This window comes from Pseudophryne corroboree, chromosome 2 (genome assembly GCF_028390025.1).
Source record: "Pseudophryne corroboree isolate aPseCor3 chromosome 2, aPseCor3.hap2, whole genome shotgun sequence".
Taxonomy (NCBI): Eukaryota; Metazoa; Chordata; class Amphibia; order Anura; family Myobatrachidae; genus Pseudophryne; species Pseudophryne corroboree.
Genome location: NC_086445.1, coordinates 575,831,659 through 575,855,274, shown reverse-complemented (window position 1 = coordinate 575,855,274; position 23,616 = coordinate 575,831,659). Strand labels below are relative to the sequence as shown.

At 47.5% G+C, this 23,616-nt stretch overlaps 1 protein-coding gene across 4 annotated transcripts in view; it reads left to right on the top strand.

Annotated features, from left to right (window-relative positions):
* Positions 1-23,616, top strand: part of CLSPN (claspin) — a 410,714-nt gene that overhangs the window by 326,641 nt on the left and 60,457 nt on the right. For all 4 annotated transcript variants that reach the window (XM_063954464.1, XM_063954465.1, XM_063954463.1 and 1 more), the window contains exons 19-20: positions 3,490-3,654; positions 3,733-3,854. In XM_063954464.1, coding sequence (XP_063810534.1) covers positions 3,490-3,654; positions 3,733-3,854 — 287 coding nt within the window. The remainder of the gene's footprint in view (positions 1-3,489; positions 3,655-3,732; positions 3,855-23,616) is intronic.

Genomic DNA, 23,616 nt, shown 5'->3' with positions numbered 1-23,616 from the left:
GTTGTGACTAAATGTGATTTAAGAAATGCTCATGCGCTGTCTTTATTCATTATATTAATTAGGTACCTGCGATATTACAGTTTTGCTTATGTTTCTTCAATGACCACTAAGCTAGTTCTGGCAGTAATACTTGTAGAGCAGGGGTGTCAAACACAAGGCCCGCGGGCCAAATCCGGCCCGCCAGACCTCGTCTGATGGCCCGCGGTGCCGCCGCCAGCCTTGCAGCCTCCCCTTTTTTTTTTTTCAATGAATTTACTCCGTGCCTGCTCAAGTTAAAAAAAAAAAAAAAAAAAAAATTTACTTACCTTCCGGGACCTGACTTCTTCCTGCCCCGCACTGCTCCCTGGGTGTCGGACGTGACGTCATCACGTGACGTCCGCCCGACATCTCCAGGGATCAGAGGAGCGCGCGGACGCCGCGGAGAGGAGCAAGAAGAAAGAAGTAAAAGAAAGAAAGAAGTAAAAGGTAAGTAAAGTAAATGGAGGGGGCACTATAAAAGGGGGCAGATGGCTGGGCACTATAAAAGGGGGCAGATGGCTGGGCACTATAAAAGGGGGCACATGGCTGGGCACTTTAAAAGGGGGCAGATGGCTGGGCACATATAAGGCAGGTGGAGCGGTAAATATTTGTATGTTTAAAAAAAAATTAATGTTTGTTACCAAAAAACATTTTTCAATACATTGTACAATAATTGTATATTTGAATATCTACTTGTCATTATTCTGACTATGTTTCTGCTTTCAGAGCTAGTTATTACTTACATTATTACAAAAAACAGTAATAATTGAATGCAGTGACATTAATTTATGATAATAAAGAGTGGACACATAGACCTACAGATACAACCGGCCCTTTGATGGGGACCAAACTGCTGATGCGGCCCCCGATGAATTTGAGTTTGACACCCCTGTTGTAGAGGATCACATATGTTGCAGTGTTCACACAATGTTTACAAGTTCTTTATCAACTGGTCACAAGTAACATATTTGTTACTTAATTGTAGCAAAATGCAGATGTTTCCATTTGACACTGCAATATGAGATGTATTTCTGCTTACAGTTGCTAGATAGTGAGATTCGTGAAAATTAAAGCATGACACATTAGGTATTCTCCTCCCTTTCTCATACATATATGGCCCGTGTTGGTATATTCGGCATATACAAAGCTACAGATAGAGCAATATTTGAAAAGTAATTATACCTTCTTTGTTCATTAATGACAAATGTGACCTTTTATTACTTTAAAATAGCATAGTAAAGATGTTTTTAGACAACACTGCAATGTACAGTATATTCTTACTCTGAAATGCTGGATAATGAGTATCTTTCTGATTTCTCTGTGCTTAATAATGCCAGCTAGTTTTGAACTACTATTCCTCTATTTATCCAGGGATAGTGCCAGCATATATGTATAAATTCCTTACACACTCTAATTATAAATAACGCAGGTTAGCTTGCTACTATTTTATCAGTTACTGCCTGTTCCTGCAGAAGTATCAGACTCGTATATAGTTATGCAGTGTAGGTATGCATTCCCATGCTTCCTGTTAGTCTAATCATTACACTGGGATATTCTATGCAAATTGCCCCTCTTTAATTATCTATTATTCTCGGATAAATCACAATAAACCGTTTGAAAAGAGAAGTAAAAATCATAGTACTTGTGGTTCAATAATACAGAATTTCCAGTGATGTTAATAGTGTAGGAATCACAGCATGGCACCTAATCTCTTTTCCTTCCCTTTGTACAAGTATATGGCCAGCATTATACGATTTCCTTTCATTAATTCATAGTGAGTATTGTTTTAATGGATCAATGCATAAAAAAACAGGCTTTAAATACATATTCCTAATAGTGCAGACAGCGCACAGCAATGCCTACAAGTATTTCTGGCAGCAATAGTTTAGTGGTCATTGAAGAATTAAGGGTGTGTACACACGGTGAGATACTTGTATGCCCGATTTTCACTTGTGATTTCCCTTGAACTTCCCAGAGCCCAGATAGCACAGATTTTGACTAACTTTTCTTGAAATATCGACTGTGTGTGCTTACGATTTTGGCTTATGGGAGGTGAACTTAGATAGTACACCGATCTAGCAAGGATTGACTTGCCTGCACAGTGGGGTTCATTCCGAGTTGTTCGCTCGGTAAATTTTTTTGCATCGCAGCGATTTTCCACTTAGTGCGCATGCGCAATGTCCGCAGTGCGACTGCGCAAAGTAAATTTGCTATGCAGTTAGGTTTTTTACTCACGGTTTTTTCTTCGTTCTGGTGATCGTAATGTGATTGACAGGAAGTGGGTGTTTCTGGGCGGAAACTGGACGTTTTATGGGAGTGTGTGAAAAAACGCTACCGTTTCTGGGAAAAACGCGGGAGTGGCTGGAGAAACGGAAGAGTGTCTGGGCGAACGCTGGGTGTGTTTATGACGTCAAACCAGGAACGACAAGCACTGAACTGATCGCAGATGCCGAGTAAGTCTCGAGCTACTCAGAAACTGCACAGAGATGTCTTTTCGCTATATTGCGAATCTTTCGTTCGCAATTTTAAGAAGCTAAGATTCACTCCCAGTAGGCGGCGGCTTAGCGTGTGTAAAGCTGCTAAAAGCAGCTTGCGAGCGAACAACTCGGAATGAGGGCCAGTGTATTCTTTCTTGCGATGCCGACCTGGCGGGACCGCACATCAGGATTTGAATCGGGATCGCAAGGTAACTTTCACCTTGTGATCTGCACTAACTTCAAAATCGAAAGAAAATATCTCACCGTGTGTACACACCCTCATGAAACAAAATTGTAATATCACAGACACCTAATTAATATAATGAATAAAGACAGCGCATTTTTTAAATCGCATAACAATTTATTTAGTTTTCTACACTTTATTTTGTCTCTATTTTATATTTCACTTTACATGACCCCTATGAAATAGGGGGGCATATAATACACTATATGTGATAATAAAATTTACATATATCACATATGGGTATTGGAACTTCATTGTGATTTTGTAGAATATCAATAAAATATGTAAAAAATTATATTCAAGAGTATAAAGAATTAATTTTCTTGTGGAAGGGAAAGAGTGCTGCTGGTAAGTTGATTCCCCTTTTTTTTTCTTCTTCAAGTTTCTATAAGAATGTATTGTAACCATTATTTTACTTGTAAAACAGCTATTGTGTGTTGAAAGCAATCCTGCTTCAACATTTCATGATTACCATTGCAAGGTTCATCTTAATATGAAGATGAATGGTATAACACTTCACAACAAGTTAAAGCATGAGAGATTGAACTGCAACCTACTGAAACTAAAATTGTTATACATATTTAGTCACCTCTGAGATTATACTCACTAGTGTATAAAATGCTAGTAAACAGAATGGAGAAATCTTTCCATGTGAAAATTGAATGTTCATATTAGAACTAGTAATTAGACACTGTGCTTAACTATTGGATAACTTCCCCCCTTTTTGAAACGGTTATCTTTCTATTGCAGGAAACTTCAGGACTTTATGGAAGATGAAGCTGAACTTTCAGGTAGTGATCTTGGGAGTGGTGATGAGGAGGAAGGCGATGGCGATAATGAATATGAGGAAGAAGCCATAGATGAAGAGCTTCCTTCAGAGGAAGAGCTGTATGACCAACTCAACAAAATCCACAGGTCAGTATCTCTTCAAGAAACCTCCACAATTTTATTATTTGCCTAATGCTAATTTTTGACTTCTCTTTATAATCACAGGAAGGTTACCATGGATGAAGACAAGCACCGACTGCGGCTTTACCAAGAGCGTTATTTAGCTGATGGAGATCTCCACAGTGATGGGCCTGGGAGGGAAAGGAAATTCAGGTGGAAGAACTTTGGTATGTATGAAATATAACATCTCAATACAAATAAGAACACTGGAATACATAAGTAGATATAGTTAACATGATTTCTCTATCGTCCTAGTGGATGCTGGGGTTCCTGAAAGGACCATGGGGAATAGCGGCTCCGCAGGAGACAGGGCACAAAAAGTAAAGCTTTTCCAGATCAGGTGGTGTGCACTGGCTCCTCCCCCTATGACCCTCCTCCAGACTCCAGTTAGATTTTTGTGCCCGGCCGAGAAGGGTGCAATTCTAGGTGGCTCTCATAAAGAGCTGCTTAGAGAAAGTTTAGCTTAGGTTTTTTATTTTACAGTGATTCCTGCTGGCAACAGGATCACTGCAACGAGGGACAGAGGGGAGAAGAAGTGAACTCACCTGCGTGCAGGATGGATTGGCTTCTTGGCTACTGGACATCAGCTCCAGAGGGACGATCACAGGTACAGCCTGGATGGTCACCGAAGCCGCGCCGCCGGCCCCCTTGCAGATGCTGAAGTAAGAAGAGGTCCAGAATCGGCGACTGAAGACTCCTGCAGTCTTCTAAAGGTAGCGCACAGCACTGCAGCTGTGCGCCATTTTCCTCTCAGCACACTTCACACGCAGTCACTGAGGGTGCAGGGCGCTGGGGGGGGGCGCCCTGGGAGGCAAATGAAAACCTATTAAAAGGCTAAAAATACCTCACATATAGCCCCCAGAGGCTATATGGAGATATTTAACCCCTGCCTGGATTCACAAAATAGCGGGAGACGAGCCCGCCGGAAAAGGGGCGGGGCCTATCTCCTCAGCACACGGCGCCATTTCCTCTCACAGCTCCGCTGGTCAGGACGGCTCCCAGGTCTCTCCCCTGCACTGCACTACAGAAACAGGGTAAAACAGAGAGGGGGGGCAAATTTAATGGCAATATTTTGATATATATAAAGCAGCTATAAGGGAGCACTTATTATAAGGCTATCCCTGTCATATATAGCACTTTTTTGGTGTGTGCTGGCAGACTCTCCCTCTGTCTCCCCAAAGGGCTAGTGGGTCCTGTCTTCGTGTAGAGCATTCCCTGTGTGTCTGCTGTGTGTCGGTACGTGTGTGTCGACATGTATGAGGACGATATTGGTGTGGAGGCGGAGCAATTGCCAAATATGGGGATGTCACCTCCTAGGGGGTCGACACCAGAATGGATGCCTTTATTTGTGGAATTACGGGATAGCGTCAACTCGCTTAAGCAGTCGTTTGACGACATGAGGCGGCCGGACAATCAATTAGTGCCTGTCCAGGCGCCTCAAACACCGTCAGGGGCTGTGAAACGCCCTTTGCCTCAGTCGGTCGACACAGACCCAGACACAGGCACTGATTCCAGTGGTGACGGTGACGAATCAACCGTATTTTCCAGTAGGGCCACACGTTATATGATTTTGGCAATGAAGGAGGCGTTACATTTAGCTGATACTACAGGTACCACTAAACAGGGTATTATGTGGGGTGTGAAAAAACTACCTATAGTTTTTCCTGAATCAGAAGAATTAAATGACGTGTGTGATGAAGCGTGGGTTGCCCCTGATAAAAAGCTGATAATTTCAAAGAAATTATTGGCATTATACCCTTTCCCGCCAGAGGTTAGGGAGCGCTGGGAAACACCTCCTAGGGTGGACAAGGCGCTAACACGCTTATCTAAACAAGTGGCGTTACCCTCTCCTGAGACGGCCGCACTTAAAGATCCATCAGATAGGAGGATGGAAAATATCCAAAAAAGTATATACACACATGCAGGTGTTATACTACGACCAGCTATAGCGACTGCCTGGATGTGCAGTGCTGGGGTAGTTTGGTCAGAGTCCCTGATTGAAAATATTGATACCCTGGACAGGGACAATATTTTACTGTCGTTAGAACAAATAAAGGATGCATTTCTTTATATGCGTGATGCACAGAGGGATATCTGCACACTGGCATCACGGGTAAGTGCTATGTCCATTTCGGCCAGAAGAGCTTTATGGACGCGACAGTGGACAGGCGATGCGGATTCAAAACGGCATATGGAAGTTTTGCCGTATAAAGGGGAGGAGTTATTTGGAGTCGGTCTATCAGATTTGGTGGCCACGGCTACAGCCGGGAAATCCACCTTTCTACCTCAAGTCACTCCCCAACAGAAAAAGGCACCGACTTTTCAACCGCAGCCCTTTCGTTCCTTTAAAAATAAGAGAGCAAAGGGCTATTCATATCTGCCACGAGGCAGAGGTCGAGGGAAGAGACAGCAACAGGCAGCTCCTTCCCAGGAACAGAAGCCCTCCCCGGCTTCTACAAAAGCCTCAGCATGACGCTGGGGCTTCTCAAGCGGACTCGGGGACGGTGGGCGGTCGTCTAAAAAATTACAGCGCGCAGTGGGCTCACTCGCAGGTAGATCCCTGGATCCTGCAGATAATATCTCAGGGGTACAGGTTGGAATTAGAGACAGATCCACCTCGCCGTTTCCTGAAGTCTGCTTTACCAACGTCCCCCTCCGAAAGGGAGACGGCTTTGGAAGCCATTCACAAGCTGTACTCTCAGCAGGTGATAGTCAAGGTACCTCTTCTACAACAAGGGAAGGGGTATTATTCCACTCTATTTGTGGTACCGAAGCCGGATGGCTCGGTAAGGCCTATTCTAAATCTGAAGTCCTTGAACCTGTACATAAAGAAGTTCAAGTTCAAGATGGAGTCACTCAGAGCAGTGATAGCGAACCTGGAAGAAGGGGACTTTATGGTATCCTTGGACATCAAGGATGCGTATCTCCACGTTCCAATTTACCCCTCACACCACTGGTACCTCAGGTTCGTTGTACAAAACTGTCACTATCAGTTTCAGACGCTGCCGTTTGGTTTGTCCACGGCACCTCGGGTCTTTACAAAGGTAATGGCCGAGATGATGATTCTTCTTCGAAGAAAAGGCGTATTAATTATCCCATACTTGGACGATCTCCTAATAAGGGCAAGGTCCAGAGAACAGCTAGAGATGGGATTAGCACTATCTCAAGAGGTGCTAAAGCAGCACGGATGGATTCTGAATATTCCAAAATCCCAATTAATGCCGACAAATCGTCTGCTGTTCCTAGGGATGATTCTGGACACGGTTCAGAAAAAGGTTTTTCTTCCCGAGGAAAAAGCCAAGGAGTTATCCGACCTGGTCAGGAACCTCCTAAAACCAGGAAAGGTGTCTGTGCATCAATGCACAAGAGTCCTGGGAAAAATGGTGGCTTCTTACGAAGCAATTCCATTCGGCAGATTCCATGCAAGAATTTTCCAAAGGGATCTGTTGGACAAATGGTCAGGGTCGCATCTTCAGATGCACCTGCGGATAACCCTGTCTCCAAGGGCAAGGGTATCTCTTCTGTGGTGGTTGCAGAGGGCTCATCTATTGGAGGGCCGCAGATTCGGCATACAGGATTGGATCCTGGTGACCACGGACGCCAGCCTGAGAGGCTGGGGAGCAGTCACACAAGGAAGAAACTTCCAGGGAGTGTGGTCGAGCCTGGAAAAGTCTCTTCACATAAACATTCTGGAACTAAGAGCAATCTACAATGCTCTAAGCCAGGCGGAACCTCTGCTTCAAGGAAGACCGGTGTTGATCCAGTCGGACAACATCACGGCAGTCGCCCATGTAAACAGACAGGGCGGCACAAGAAGCAGGAGTGCAATGGCAGAAGCTGCCAGGATCCTTCGCTGGGCGGAGAATCACGTGATAGCACTGTCAGCAGTGTTCATCCCGGGCGTGGACAACTGGGAAGCAGACTTCCTCAGCAGACACGATCTTCACCCGGGAGAGTGGGGACTTCATCCATAAGTTTTCCACATGCTAATAAACCGTTGGGAAAGACCAATGGTGGACATGATGGCGTCTCGCCTCAACAAAAAACTGGACAGGTATTGCGCCAGGTCAAGAGATCCGCAGGCAATAGCTGTGGACGCGCTGGTAACACCTTGGGTGTACCAGTCGGTGTATGTGTTTCCTCCTCTGCCTCTCATACCAAAGGTATTGAGAATCATACGGCAAAGCGGAGTAAGAACGATACTAGTGGCTCCGGATTGGCCAAGAAGGTCTTGGTACCCGGAACTTCAAGAGATGGTCACGGACGATCCGTGGCCTCTACCTCTGAGAAGGGACCTGCTTCAACAGGGTCCCTGCCTCGTTCAAGACTTACCGCGGCTGCGTTTGACGGCATGGCGGTTGAACGCCAGATCCTAAAAGGAAAAGGCATTCCAGAAGAAGTCATTCCTACCTTGATTAAGGCAAGAAAGGAAGTCACCGCGAAGCATTATCACCGCATTTGGCGGAAATATGTTGCGTGGTGCGAGGATCGGAGTGCTCCGACGGAGGAATTTCAACTGGGTCGTTTCCTACATTTCCTGCAATCAGGATTGTCTATGGGTCTCAAATTGGGATCTATTAAGGTTCAAATTTCGGCCCTGTCAATATTCTTCCAAAAAGAATTGGCCTCAGTCCCTGAGGTCCAGACTTTTGTCAAAGGAGTACTGCATATACAGCCTCCTGTGGTGCCTCCGGTGGCACCGTGGGATCTAAATGTAGTTTTAGATTTCCTCAAATCCCATTGGTTTGAACCACTAAAAAATGTGGATTTGAAATATCTCACATGGAAAGTGACTATGTTACTGGCCCTGGCTTCCGCCAGGAGAGTATCTGAACTGGCGGCTTTATCTTATAAAAGCCCTTATTTAATTTTCCATTCGGATAGGGCAGAGCTGCGGACGCGTCCGCATTTTCTCCCTAAGGTGGTATCAGCGTTTCACCTGAACCAGCCTATTGTAGTGCCTGCGGCTACAAGCGACTTGGAGGACTCCAAGTTGTTGGACGTTGTCAGAGCTTTAAAAATATACATTTCAAGGACGGCTGGAGTCAGAAAATCTGACTCGCTGTTTATACTGTATGCACCCAACAAGTTGGGTGCGCCTGCTTCTAAGCAGTCGATTGCTCGTTGGATTTGTAACACAATTCAACTTGCACATTCTGTGGCAGGCCTGCCACAGCCTAAATCTGTTAAGGCCCATTCCACAAGGAAGGTGGGCTCATCTTGGGCGGCTGCCCGAGGGGTCTCGGCATTACAACTCTGCCGAGCAGCTACGTGGTCAGGGGAGAACACGTTTGTAAAATTCTACAAATTTGATACCCTGGCAAAAGAGGACCTGGAGTTCTCTCATTCGGTGCTGCAGAGTCATCCGCACTCTCCCGCCCGTTTGGGAGCTTTGGTATAATCCCCATGGTCCTTTCAGGAACCCCAGCATCCACTAGGACGATAGAGAAAATAAGAATTTACTTACCGATAATTCTATTTCTCGGAGTCCGTAGTGGATGCTGGGCGCCCATCCCAAGTGCGGATTATCTGCAATACTTGTACATAGTTATTGTTAACTAATTCGGGTTATTGTTTAGGGAGCCATCTTTCAGAGGCTCCTCTGTTATCATACTGTTAACTGGGTTTAGATCACAAGTTGTACGGTGTGATTGGTGTGGCTGGTATGAGTCTTACCCGGGATTCAAAATCCTCCCTTATTGTGTACGCTCGTCCGGGCACAGTACCTAACTGGAGTCTGGAGGAGGGTCATAGGGGGAGGAGCCAGTGCACACCACCTGATCTGGAAAAGCTTTACTTTTTGTGCCCTGTCTCCTGCGGAGCCGCTATTCCCCATGGTCCTTTCAGGAACCCCAGCATCCACTTAGGACTCCGAGAAATAGAATTATCGGTAAGTAAATTCTTATTTTCTCTAACGTCCTAAGTGGATGCTGGGGACTCCGTCAGGACCATGGGGTTTAGCGGCTCCGCAGGAGACAGGGCACAATAATAAAAGCTTTAGGATCAGGTGGTGTGCACTGGCTCCTCCCCCTATGACCCTCCTCCAAGCCTCAGTTAGATTTTTGTGCCCGGCCGAGAAGGGTGCAATCTAGGTGGCTCTCCTGAGCTGCTTAGAATAACAGTTTAAGTTAGGTTTTTTATTTTCAGTGAGTCCTGCTGGCAACAGGCTCACTGCTACGAGGGACTTAGGGGAGAGAAGTAAACTCACCTGCGTGCAGGATGGATTTGCTTCTTAGGCTACTGGACACCATTAGCTCCAGAGGGAGTCGGAACACAGGTCTCACCCTGGGGTTCGTCCCGGAGCCGTGCCGCCGACCCCCCTTGCAGATGCCGAAGTTGAAGAGGTCCAGAAACAGGCGGCAGAAGACTTTCAGTCTTCATAAGGTAGCGCACAGCACTGCAGCTGTGCGCCATTGTTGTCAGCACACTTCATACCAGCGGTCACTGAGGGTGCAGGGCGCTGGGGGGGGCGCCCTGGGCAGCAATGTATTATACCTTTTTTATGGCTAAAATACATCACATATAGCCCTTGAGGCTATATGGATGTATTTAACCCCTGCCAGATGAACAAACTCCGGGGGGAAGAGCCCGCCGTTTTAGGGGGCGGGGCCTATTCTCCTCAGCACACGGCGCCATTTTCCTGCTCAGCTCTGCTGTGAGGAAGGCTCCCAGGCTCTCCCCTGCACTGCACTGCACTACAGAAACAGGGTTAAAACAGAGAGGGGGGGCACTTATTTGGCGATATGATTACATATGTGAAAATGCTATAAGGGAAAACACTTGTATAAGGGGTTGTCCCTGTATAATTATAGCGTTTTTGGTGTGTGCTGGCAAACTCTCCCTCTGTCTCCCCAAAGGGCTAGTGGGGTCCTGTCCTCTATCAGAGCATTCCCTGTGTGTGTGCTGTGTGTCGGTACGTGTGTGTCGACATGTAGGAGGACGATGTTGGTGAGGAGGCGGAGCAAATTGCCTGTATTGGTGATGTCACTCTCTAGGGAGTCGACACCGGAATGGATGGCTTATTTAGGAATTACGCGATAATGTCAACACGATGCAAGGTCGGTTGACGACATGAGACGGCCGGCAAACAAATTAGTACCTGTCCAGGCGTCTCAGACACCGTCAGGGGCTTGTAAAAACGCCCATTTACCTCAGTTGGTCGACACAGACACGGACACTGACTTCAGTGTCGACGGTGAAGAAACAAACGTATTTTCCTTTAGGGCCACACGTTACATGTTAAGGGCAATGAAGGAGGTGTTACATATTTCTGATACTACAAGTACCACAAATAAGGGTATTATGTAGGGTGGGAATAATCTACTTGTAGTTTTTCATGAATCAGATAAATTAAAGTGTGTGATGATACGTGGGTTTCCTCCGATAGAAAATTATTGCAGGTATACCCTTTCCCGCCAGAAGTGAGGGCGAGTTGGGAAACACACCTTAGGGTGGATAAGGCGCTCACACGCTTATAAAAACAAGTGGCGTTACCGTCTCCAGTTACCGTCTCAAAGAGCCAGCTGATAGGAAGCTGAAAAATATCCTAAAAAGTATATACACACATACTGGTGTTACACTACGACCAGCAATCGCCTCAGCCTGGATGTGCAGCGCTGGGGGGGCTTGGTCGGATTTCCTGACTGAAAATATTGATACCCTTGACAGGAACAATATTTTATTGACTATAGAGCATTTTAAGGATGCATTTCTATATATGCGAGATGCCCAGAGGGATATTTGCATTCTGGCATCAAGAGTAGATGTGATGTCCATATCTGCCAGACGATGTTTATAGACACGACAGTGGTCAGGTGATGCAGATTCCAGACGGCACATGGAAGTATTGCCGTATAAAGGGGCGGTCCATCGGACCTGGTGGCCATGGCAACAGCTGGAAAATACACTTTTGTTACCCCAAGTCACATCTCAGCAGAAAAGGACACAGTCTTTTCAGTCTCAGTCCTTTCGTACCCATAAAGGCAGGCGGGCAAAAGGCCAGTCATATCTGCCCAGGGTTAGAGGAAAGGGAAGAAGACTGCAGCAGGCAGCCCATTCCCAGGAACAGAAGTCCTCCACAGCTTCTGCCAAGTCCGCAGCATGACGCTGGGGCCATACAAGCGGACTCAGGTGCGGTGGCGGGTCATCTCAAGAGTTTCAGCACGCAGTGGGCTCACTCGCAAGTGGACTCCTGGATCCTACACGTAGTATCCCAGGTGTACATTGGAGATTCGAGACGTCTTCCCCTCACAAGTTCCTGAAGTCTGCTTTACCAACGTCTCCCTCCGACAGGGAGGCAGTATTGGAAAAAAATTCACAGGCTGTATTCCCAGCAGGTGATAATCAAAGTACCCCTCCTACAACAAGGGAAGGGGTATTATTCCACACTATATTGTGGTACTGAAGCCAAACGGCTCGGTGAGATCTAAAAGATTTGAACAATTACATACAAGGGTTCAAATCAAGATGGAGTCACTCAGAGCAGTGATAGCGAACCAGGACGATATGGTGTCACTGGATATCAGGGACGCTTACCTACATGTCCAAATTTTGCCCTTCTCACCAAGGGTATCTGAGGTTCGTGGTACAGAACTGTCACTATCAGTTCAGACGCTGCCGTTTGGATTGTCCACGGCACCCCGGGTCTTTACCATGGTAATGGCCGAAATGATGATTCTTCCTAAAAGAAATATGGACGCTTTCCTGATAAGGGCAAGGTCCAGAGAACAGTTGGCGGTCGGAGTAGCACTATCTCAAGTAGTTCTACGACAGCACGAGTGGATTCTAAATATTCCAAAATCGCAGCTTTTTCCGACGACACGTCTAATGTTCCTAGGAATGATTCTGGACACAGTCCAGAAAAGGATGTTTTCTCCCGGAGAAGAAGACCAGGGAGTTATCCGAGCTAGTCAGGAACCTCCTAAAACCAGGAAAAGTATCAGTGCATCATTGCACAAGGGTCCTGTGAAAAATGGTGGTTTCTTACAAAGCGATCCCATTCGGTAGATTTCACGCAAGAACCTTTCAGTGGAATCTGCTGGGAAAATGGTCCGGATCGCATCTTCAGATGCATCAGCGGATAACCCTGTCTCCAAGGACAAGGGTGTTTTCTTCTGCGGTGGCTGCAGAGTGCTCATCTATGAAAGGGCCGCAGATTCGACATTCAGGACTGGGTCCTGATGACCACGGATGCCAGCCTGAGTGGCTGGGGAGCAGTCACACAAGGAAAAAATTTCCAGGGAGTGTGATCAAGTCTGGAGACTTCTCTCCACATAAATATACTGGAGCTAAGGGCAATTTACAAGGCTCTAAGCTTAGCAAGACCTCTGCTTCAAGGTCAGCCGGTATTGATCCAGTGGGACAACATCACGGCAGTCGCCCACGTAAACAGACAGGGCGGCACATGAAGCAGGAGGGAAATGGCAGAAACTGCAAGGATTCTTCGCTGGGCGAAAAATCATGTGATAACACTCTCAGCAGTGTTAATTCCGGGAGTGGAAAACTGGGAAGCAAACTTCCTCAGCAGGCATAACCTCCACCCGGGAGAGTGGGGACTTCAGCGGGAAGTCTTCCACATGATTGTAAACCGTTGGGAAAAACCAAAGGTGGACATGATGGCGTCCCGCCTGAACAAAAAACTAGACAAATATTGCGCCAGGTCAAGGGACCCTCAGGCAATAGCGGTGGACGCTCTGGTAACACTGTGGGTGTACCAGTCAGGGTATGTGTTCCCTCCTATGCATCTCATACCAAAAGTACTGAGAATCATAAGAAGGAGATGAGTAAGAACGATACTCGTGGTTCCGGATGGGTCAAGAAGGACTTGGTACCCGGAACTTCAAGAGATGCTCACGGAAGAACCGTGGCCTCTACCTTTAAGAAAGGACCTGCTCCAGCAGGGGCCTTGTCTGTTCCAAGACTTACCGCGGCTGCGTTTGACGGCATGGCAGTTGAACGCCGGATCCTGAAAGGGCATTCCAGATGAAGTCATCCCTACCCTGGTCGAAGCCAGGAAGGATGTAACCGCAAAACATTTTCACCGCATTTGGCGAAAATATGTTGCGTGGTGTGAGGCCAAGAAGGTCCCTACAGAGGAATTCCAACTGGGTCGTTTCCTACATTTCTTGAAAACAGGACTGTCTATGGGCCTAAAATTAGGGTCCATTAAGGTTCAAATTTCGACCCTGTCAAATTTCTTCCAGAAAGAACTGGCTTCAGTGCCTGAAGTTCAGACGTTTGTAAAAGGGGTACTGCATATACAGCCTCCTTTTGTGCCCCCAGTGGCACCTTGGGATCTCAATGTTGTTTTGAGTTTCCTAAAGTCACATTGGTTTGATCCACTCACCACTGTGGAATTAAAATATTTCACATGGAAGGTGAAGATTCTATTAGCCCTGGCTTCAGCCAGGCGTGTGTCAGAATGGGCGGCTTTATCATATAAAAGCCCTTACTTAATTTTTCATTCTGACAGGGCAGAATTGAGGACTCGTCCTCAATTTCTCCTTAAGGTGTTTTCTGTTTTTCACATGAACCAACCTATTGTGGTACCTGCGGCTACTAGGGACTTGGAGGACTCCAAGTTACTTGACGTTGTCAGGGCCCTGAAAATATGTTTCCAGGACGACTGGAGTCAGAAAATCTGACTCGCTGTTTAGCCTGTATGCACCCAACAAGATGGGTGTTCCTGCTTCTAAGCAGACGATTGCTCGCTGGATTTGTAGTACAATTCAGCTTGCACATTCTGTGGCAGGCTTGCCACAGCCAAAATCAGTAAAAGTCCATTCCACAAGGAAGTGGGCTCATCTTGGGCGGCTGCCCGAGGGGTCTCGGCTTTACAACTTTGCCGAGCTGCTACTTGGTCAGGGGCACACCCTGACGGAGGAGGACCTGGAGTTCTCTCATTCGGTGCTGCAGAGTCATCCGCACTCTCCCGCCCGTTTGGGAGCTTTGGTATAATCCCCATGGTCCTGACGGAGTCCCCAGCATCCACTTAGGACGTTAGAGAAAATAAGAATTTACTTACCGATAATTCTATTTCTCGTAGTCCGTAGTGGATGCTGGGCACCCATCCCAAGTGCGGATTGTCTGCAATACTTGTACATAGTTATTGTTACAAAAATCGGGTTATTCTTGTTGTGAGCCATCTTTTCAGAGGCTCCTTCGTTGTTATCATACTGTTAACTGGGTTCAGATCACAGGTTGTACGGTGTGATTGGTGTGGCTGGTATGAGTCTTACCCGGGATTCAATATCCTTCCTTATTATGCACGCTCGTCCGGGCACAGTATCCTAACTGAGGCTTGGAGGAGGGTCATAGGGGGAGGAGCCAGTGCACACCACCTGATCCTAAAGCTTTTATTATTGTGCCCTGTCTCCTGCGGAGCCGCTAAACCCCATGGTCCTGACGGAGTCCCCAGCATCCACTACGGACTACGAGAAATAGAATTATCGGTAAGTAAATTCTTATTTTATTTATTTTTTGTTTGTTGATCCCCCCCCCTTCCACCGTTAAAAACATTTTTATTCTTAATGGACTTGTAGTGGTGTAACGTTGTGTTTGTTTTTTGTTTGTTTGTTATTTACAGTCTGAGAGCTTGTTGCTCCAGAGCCTATAGGTGCTGTTGTTCTCCTCCCAAGTACTCCCAGTTTGATAGCCCCCTCTCCCCCCACCCCAGTCCACATGTCTTTTAACAGCTGCTACTGCCTCTCTGGCAGGTTTATTTTCTCTTAACCATTTTACTGACTACTTTTCCCACAAAACCTCTCAAATTGTTGGTTTTATTACATACTGAAGTTTGAAAAGTATTAATATGGTAAACATTTTTATGTAAAAATGTATCATTGGGTGTTTTGCAGAAAAAAAAACCCACCACTCCCATGTCTGTAGGCCCCCATTATAAAATAACGTCCCAACCCCCCATTGGCAATAGACACCCCGCCCTCAGTGGGCTTAAATCCTAACAATAGCCCCCACACCCACTTTAGTAGTAAATAAAAATGTTTTAGAAACCAAACCCCCCTACCCTGTGGCCAATCTGTTTTTTTTTTTCTTTTTCTATTTTAATCCTCATCCAGCATAATTATAACTTCATTTTACCCATACCCTGCCCCCACTAGTGACTGATCCCCCTGGTGGGTGTGCAGAACAGATCTCCTAATCTGGAGCTAGATTTTTAGTTATTTGTATCCTGTATATATTTTGTATATGTACTGTCATCTTTTAAAATTGGTTTGATAGGTGTATTTATGTATGTGTGTATGTGTATATATATATGTATATGTGTGTGTGTGTGTATGTGTATATATATATATATATATATATGTGTGTGTTTCCTCATATGCTGTGGCAAGACTTCTAGGGACCTACAGTATATGTCAATTGCACTGCGATCTGGTAACAATATTTTCTCTAACGTCCTTGAGGATGCTGGGACTCCGTAAGGACCAGGGGGATTAGACGGGCTCCGCAGGAGATAGGGCACTTTAAGAAAGCTTTGGATTCTGAGTGTGCACTGGCTCCTCCCTCTATACCCCTCCTCCAGACCTCCGTTTTACACTGTGCCCAGAGCAAGATGGGTGCACTGCAGAGAGCTCTCCAGAGTTCTCTGCCTAGAAGCATTTTGTTTGGATTTTTTTTCTACCTTTTACTACTTTTTCACAGGGAGCACTGCTGGCAACAGGCTCCCTGCATCGAGGGACTGAGGAGAGAGGAGCAGACCCTCTTGTCAAAGATAGGCTCTGCTTCCTCGGCTACTGGACACCATTAGCTCCAGAGGGGGTGAACGCAGGTTCTTACTGGGCGTCCACCCCCGGAGCCGCGCCGCCGTTCTCCTCAGAGCTAGAAGTACAGAAGACAGAAGTCGTCAGGCGGCAGAAGCCTTCAGCTTCACTGAGGTAACGCACAGCACTGCAGCTGTGCGTCATTGCTCCCATACACCTCACATACTCCGGTCACTGTAAGGGCGCAGGGGGGGGGGGGCCCTGGGCAGCAATATAATCCTCTGCATGGCAAAAAGACTATATACATGTACAGGTGGGCTCTGTACATGTATATAAAAGAGCCCCCTCCATATTTTACTAAGTTTGAGCGGGACAGAAGCCCGCCGCCGAGGGGGCGGGGCTTCTCCCTCAGCACTCACAGCGCCATTTTCTCTCCACAGCACTGCTGAGAGGAAGCTCCCCGGACTCTCCCCTGCTTACACACTGTGAAAGGGTGCTTAAAAGGGGGGGGGGGGGGCACATAATTGGCGGTTTACATATTATACAGCGCTGCTGGGGAAAAACATTTTGTGTTGGTCTCCTGGGTTATTGCGCTGGGGTGTGTGCTGGCATACTCTCTCTCTGTCTCTCCAAAGGGCCTTGACAGGGATACTGTCTTCAGGAAAGGGGTTCCCTGTGTGCGCGTGCGCGTGTGTGTGTGTGTGTGTGTGTGTGTGTGTGTGAAGTGTCGGTACGCGTGTCGAAATGTTTGACGAGGAAGGCTCGCTTAATGTGGAGGGGGAGTGCTTGAATGTCAGGTCGCCGTCGGCAACGCCGACACCGGAATGGGTGGATATGCTGAATGTCTTGAAAGCAAATGTCAATCTATTGCATAAAAGATTAGACAAGGCAGAAGCTAGGGATCAGTCAGGTAGCCAGTCCATGCCTGTGCCTGGGGCGCCAGGTCCTTCGGGGTCTCAGAAGCGCACCGTGTTTCAGAATTGGCGGCTTTATCACATAAAAGCCCATACTTGGTTTTTCACGTGGATAGGGCAGAATTGAGGACTCGTCCTCACTTTCTGCCAAAAGTGGTCTCATCTTTTCATGTGAACCAACCTATTGTCGTGCCTGTGGCTACACGGGACTTGGAGGATTCAGAGTCCCTGGATGTGGTCAGGGCTTTGAAGATTTATGTGACCAGAACGGCTAGGATCAGGAAGACTGAAGCTCTGTTTGTTCTGTATGCGGCCAACAAGGTTGGCGCTCCTGTTTCAAAGCAGACTATTGCTCGCTGGATCTGTAACACGATTCAGCAGGCGCATTCTACGGCAGGATTGCCATTGCCTAAATCTGTTAAGGCCCATTCCACTAGGAAGGTGGGCTCTTCTTGGGCGGCTGCCCGAGGGGTCTCGGCATTACAGTTGTGCCGAGCAGCTACTTGGTCGGGGTCAAACACCTTTGCAAAGTTCTATAAGTTTGATACCCTGGCTGAGGAGGACCTCCTGTTTGCTCAATCGGTGCTGCAGAGTCATCCGCACTCTCCCGCCCGTATGGGAGCTTTGGTATAATCCCCATGGTCCATACGGAGTCCCAGCATCCTCAAGGACGTTAGAGAAAATAAGATTTTACTTACCGGTAAATCTATTTCTCGTAGTTCGTAGAGGATGCTGGGCGCCCGTCCCATGTGCGGACTTCTTCTGCAAGACTTGTTTATAGTTATTGCTTACATAAGGGTTATGTTATAGTTTATCGGTTGACCCGAGGCTATGTTGTTGTTCATACAGTTAACTGGGTAGTTTATCACAAGTTATACGGTGTGATTGGTGTGGCTGGTATGGATCTCGCCCTTAGGTTTACAAAAATCTTTCCTCGTACTGTCCATCTCCTCTGGGCACAGTTTCCCTAACTGAGGTCTGGAGGAGGGGCATAGAGGGAGGAGCCAGTGCACACCCAGAATCCAAAGCTTTCTTAAAGTGCCCTATCTCCTGCGGAGCCCGTCTATTCCCCATGGTCCTTACGGAGTCCCAGCATCCTCTACGAACTACGAGAAATAGATGTACCGGTAAGTAAAATCTTATTTTTTCAAAGTGTAGCCCATAGGCTACAATGGCTAATGCTATCTTCAATTCTTTCTGCTTGGTATGTCTGACAGCATTGCATTACCCAAAGAAACCTATGGGGGTTGCAGTTGCTGCCAGAAATGGAAAAAACTTAGATACCTGCTGAGATCCCTCCTTCATACGTGGGGTGATGCTAAATATTTGCAGGCGTATGCCACAAACACTTAATACTGTGTGTTTTTTGTCCTCCAATATTCAATGAATATACTACTGTAGTCTTGGTTGAGCTTGCCAGGACTAGTATTTCACTTAAACAAAATCATTATTATTTAAAATACAAAACAAGAACACCAGGGTTACAGAGGAGATCCTTAGTGCTATCTGCACAATGGTAGGTTGGATGCAAGAGGGGGTTGCCACACACTCCTGGGAGAAACCAGCCCTTGTGCCAAGTGGCTAGGCCTGGTGAAATGGAGGGAGCACCTACTGTGTGTTTATGAACTTAGGTTCCAGAGTAAAAGCGTAATATACGGTAATCCACAAAATAAATAGCACCCCTGGAGGTTACAATAAACATGCTATGGGTGTAAAATGTGCACATCTATAACTGGGAGTCGATTGTTAATATTTAAGACCTACTTATGAGCCTTGTTAATTATTCCAGTGCCCTCTATACCCCAAATGAACACTGAGAAATTGAAATTACAGTACATCTTATAAGTGACAAAATCTGTTTGTCTGATTGTGATAAACTCTGAAACCACTAAACCGATTGCAGTGCAGTTTTCACCATTTTATAATTTTTCTAATGTCCTAGAGAATGCTGGGGACTCCGTAAGGACCATGGGGAATAGACGGGCTCCGCAGGAGATAGGGCACTTTAAGAAAGACTTTGGATTCTGGGTGTGCACTGGCTCCTCCCTCTATGCCCCTCCTCCCTCTATGCCCCTCCTCCAGACCTCAGTTTTAGACTGTCCCCAGAGGAGAATGGGTGCACTGTAGGGAGCTCTCCTGAGTTTCCTGCTTAGAAAGCATTTTTGTTTGGATTTTTTTTTCTCTTTTTCAGGGAGCACTGCTGGCAACAGGCTCCCTGCATCGAGGGACTGAGGAGAGAGGAGCAGACTTACTTAAATGATAGGCTCTGCTTCCTCGGCTACTGGACACCATTCGCTCCAGAGGGAGTGAACACAGGTTCGTCCTGGGCGTTCACCCCCAGAGCCGCGCCGCCCTTCTCCTCACAGAGCCAGAAGAAACGAAGCCAGAAGACGTCTAAGGCGGCAGAAGCCTTTGGTGCTTCACAGAGGTAACGCACAGCACCGCAGCTGTGCGTCATTGCTCCCATACACCTCACACACTCCGGTCACTGTACGGGCGCAGGGGGGGCTCCCTGGGCAGCAATAAAAACACCTCTCCTATGGCAAAAGTCTATATACATGTACAGGTGGGCACTGTACATGTATATAAAAGAGCCCCCGCCATTTTTTAGTAAGTTTGAGCGGGACAGAAGCCTGCCGCCGAGGGGGCGGGGCTTCTCCCTCAGCACTCACCAGCGCCATTTTCTCTCCACAGCACCGCTGAGAGGAAGCTCCCCGGACTCTCCCCTGCTTGGCACACGGTGTAAGGGGGTTTTAAAGTAGAGGGGGGGGGGGGGGGTGCACATTTTTGGCGTTTACACATTAAGCAGCGCTACTGGGTAAACATTGTGTGTGTTTCTCCTGGGTCATATAGCGCTGGGGTGTGTGCTGGCATACACTCTCTCTGTCTCTCCAAGGGGCCTCAGGGGGAACCTGTCTACAGAAAAGAGATTCCCTGTGTGGGTGAAGTGTGTCGGTACGTGTGTGTCGACATGTTTGACGAGGAAGGCTCACCTAAGGAGGAGGGGGAGTGCATGATTGTCAGGTCGCCGTCGGCAATGCCGACACCGGACTGGGTGGATATGTGGAATGTCTTGAATGCAAATGTAAATTTACTGCATAAACGGGTAGACAAGGCTGAAGCTAGGGATAGTCAGGTGGTCAGACCATGCCTGTCCCTGTGGCACCAGGACCATCGGGGTCTCAAAAACGCACCATATCCCAGATCACTGACACAGATACTGACTCTAGTGTCGACTATGAGGATGCAAAATTGCAACCAAAGGTGGCAAAAGGCATTCGTTACATGATTATGGCCATTAAAGAGGTTTTGCATATCACTGAGGAACCCCTTGTCCCTGACACGAGGGTACACATGTATAAAGGGAAAAAGCCTGAGGTCACTTTTCCGTCCTCATTTGAGCTAAGCGACTTGTGCGAAAAGGCTTGGGAATCTCCAGATAGGAGACTACAAGTTCCCAAAAGGATTCTTATGGCGTATCCCTTTCCACAAAAGGACAGGATACGATGGGAATCTTTGCCTAAGGTAGACAAGGCGCTGACACGCTTATCCAAGAAGGTGGCACTGCCTTCTCAGGATACGGCTTCCCTCAAGGATCCTGCTGATCGTAAGCAGGAGGTTACCATGAAGCACATTTACACACATTCCGGTACTATCGTTAGACCGGCGATGGCATCGGCCTGGGTTTGTAGTGCTGTCGCAGCATGGACAGATTCCTTATCTACGGAACTTGACACCCTAGATAAGAATACCATTCTAATGACCCTAGAGCATATCAAAGATGCTGCTTTATATATGAGGGATGCTCAAAGAGACATTTGTTTACTAAGCTCCAGAATAAATGCTATGTCTATTTCTGCTAGGCGACTCTTGTGGACCCGACAGTGGACAGGGGATCCCGACTCAAAGCGGCATATGGAGGAGTTGCCTTACAAGGGGGAGGAGTTGTTTGGAGAAGGCCTCTCGGACCTTGTCTCTACTGCTACGGCCGGTAAATCGAATTTCTTACCTTATGTCCCCCCGCAGCATACTAAAAAGGCACCTCATTATCAAATGCAGTCCTTTCGTTCCAATAAAAGCAAGAAGGTACGGGGATCGTTCTTCCTTGCCAGAGGAAAAGCAAGGGAAAAAAGCTGCATGCAGCTAGTTCCCAGGAGCAGAAGTCCTCCCCAACATCTGCAAAGTCCACCGCATGACGCTAGGGCTTCCCGGGGGGAGTCGGCTCAAGTGGGGGTGCGTCTTTGCTTTTTCAGCCAGGTTTGTGTTCACTCACAGGTGGATCCCTGGGCTATAGAGATTGTTTCTCAGGGATACAGGCTGGAATTCGAAGACGTGCCTCCTCGCCGGTTTTTCAAATCTGCTCTGCCAGCTTCCCCGTCAGAGAGGGAGTTAGTGTTGTCTGCAATTCAAAAATTGTATCTTCAACAGGTGATAGTCAAAGTTCCTCTTCTCCAGCAAGGAAAGGGGTATTACTCAACCCTGTTTGTGGTCCCGAAACCGGACGGTTCGGTCAGGCCGATTTTGAATCTAAAATCGCTGAACTTGTACTTGAAAAAGTTCAAGTTCAAGATGGAATCGCTCAGAGCGATCATCGCCAGCCTGGAGGGGGGGATTGGATGGTGTCCCTGGACATAAAGGATGCATACCTTCATGTTCCGATTTTCCCTCCTCACCAGGCGTTCCTGAGATTTGCAGTACTGGACTGTCATTACCAATTTCAGATGTTGCCGTTTGGGCTTTCCACAGCCCTGAGAATTTTCACCAAGGTAATGGCGGAAATGTTAGTGCTCCTGCGCAAGCAGGGGGTCACAATTATCCCATACTTGGACGATCTCCTCATAAAGGCGAGATCTCGGGAGAAGTTGCTGGACAGCGTGTCGGTGAGAATGTTGCAAAGGCACGGCTGGATTCTCAATATACCGAAGTCCCATCTAGTCCCTACAACGCGTCTGACCTTTCTGGGCCTGATTCTAGACACAGACCAGAAAAAGGTTTTTCTTCCGATAAAAAGGCTCAGGAGCTCATAGCCCTGATCAGAAACCTATTAAAGCTAAAAAAGGTTTCAGTGCATAACTGCACGCGTGTCCTGGGGAAGATGGTGGCATCGTACGAGGCCATCCCCTTCAGAAGGTTCCATGCGAGGACCTTTCAGTGGGATCTACTGGACAAATGGTCCGGGTCCCATTTACAAATGAATCAAAGGATCACCCTGTCTTCCAGAGCCAGAGTATCTCTCCTGTGGTGGCTGCACAGTGCTCCCCTCCTAGGAGGCCGCAGGTTCGGCATTCAGGACTGGATCCTGGTGACCACGGACGCAAGCCTCCGAGGTTGGGGAGCAGTCACACTGGGAAGAAATTTCCAAGGTCTCTGGTCAAATCTAGAGACTTGTCTCCACATCAACGTCCTGGAGTTGAGGGCCATATACAACGCCCTATGCCAAGCGGAGGCATTGCTTCGGAACAAACCGGTTCTGATTCAGTCGGACAATGTCACAGCAGTGGCTCATGTAAACCGCCAAGGCGGCACAAGGAGCAGAGTGGCCATGGCAGAAACGACCAGGATTCTTCGCTGGGCGGAAGGCCATGTAAGCGCCCTAGCAGCAGTATTCATCCTGGGGGTAGACAACTGGGAAGCGGACTTCCTCAGCAGGCACGACCTGCATCCGGGAGAGTGGGGACTTCATCCAGAAGTCTTCGCACAGATCGTGGGTTGGTGGGGACTGCCTCAGATAGACATGATGGCGTCCCGTCTCAACAAAAAGCTAAAGCGGTATTGCGCCAGGTCAAGAGACCCTCAGGCGGTAGCGGTGGACGCTCTAGTGACACCTTGGGTGTTCAGGTCAGTCTATGTGTTCCCTCCTCTACCTCTCATACCCAAGGTGTTGAGAATAATAAGACTAAGCAGAGTCAGAACAATCCTCATTGTTCCAGATTGGCCACGAAGGACTTGGTATCCGGAGCTGCAAGAGTTGCTCACAGAAGATCCGTGGCCTCTTCCTCTAAGACAGGACCTGCTGCAGCAGGGGCCCTGTCTGTTCTAAGACTTACCGCGGCTGCGTTTGACGGCATGGCGGTTGAACGCCGGATCCTAGCGGAAAAAGGTATTCCGGAGGAGGTCATTCCTACGCTAATAAAGGCTAGGAAGGACGTGACATTGAAACATTATCACCGTATATGGCGAAAATATGTTTCTTGGTGTGAGGCCAGGGCTGCTTCTACGGAGGAGTTCCATTTGGGTCGTCTGCTTCACTTCCTGCAAACAGGAGTGGATTTGGGCCTAAAATTAGGGTCCATAAA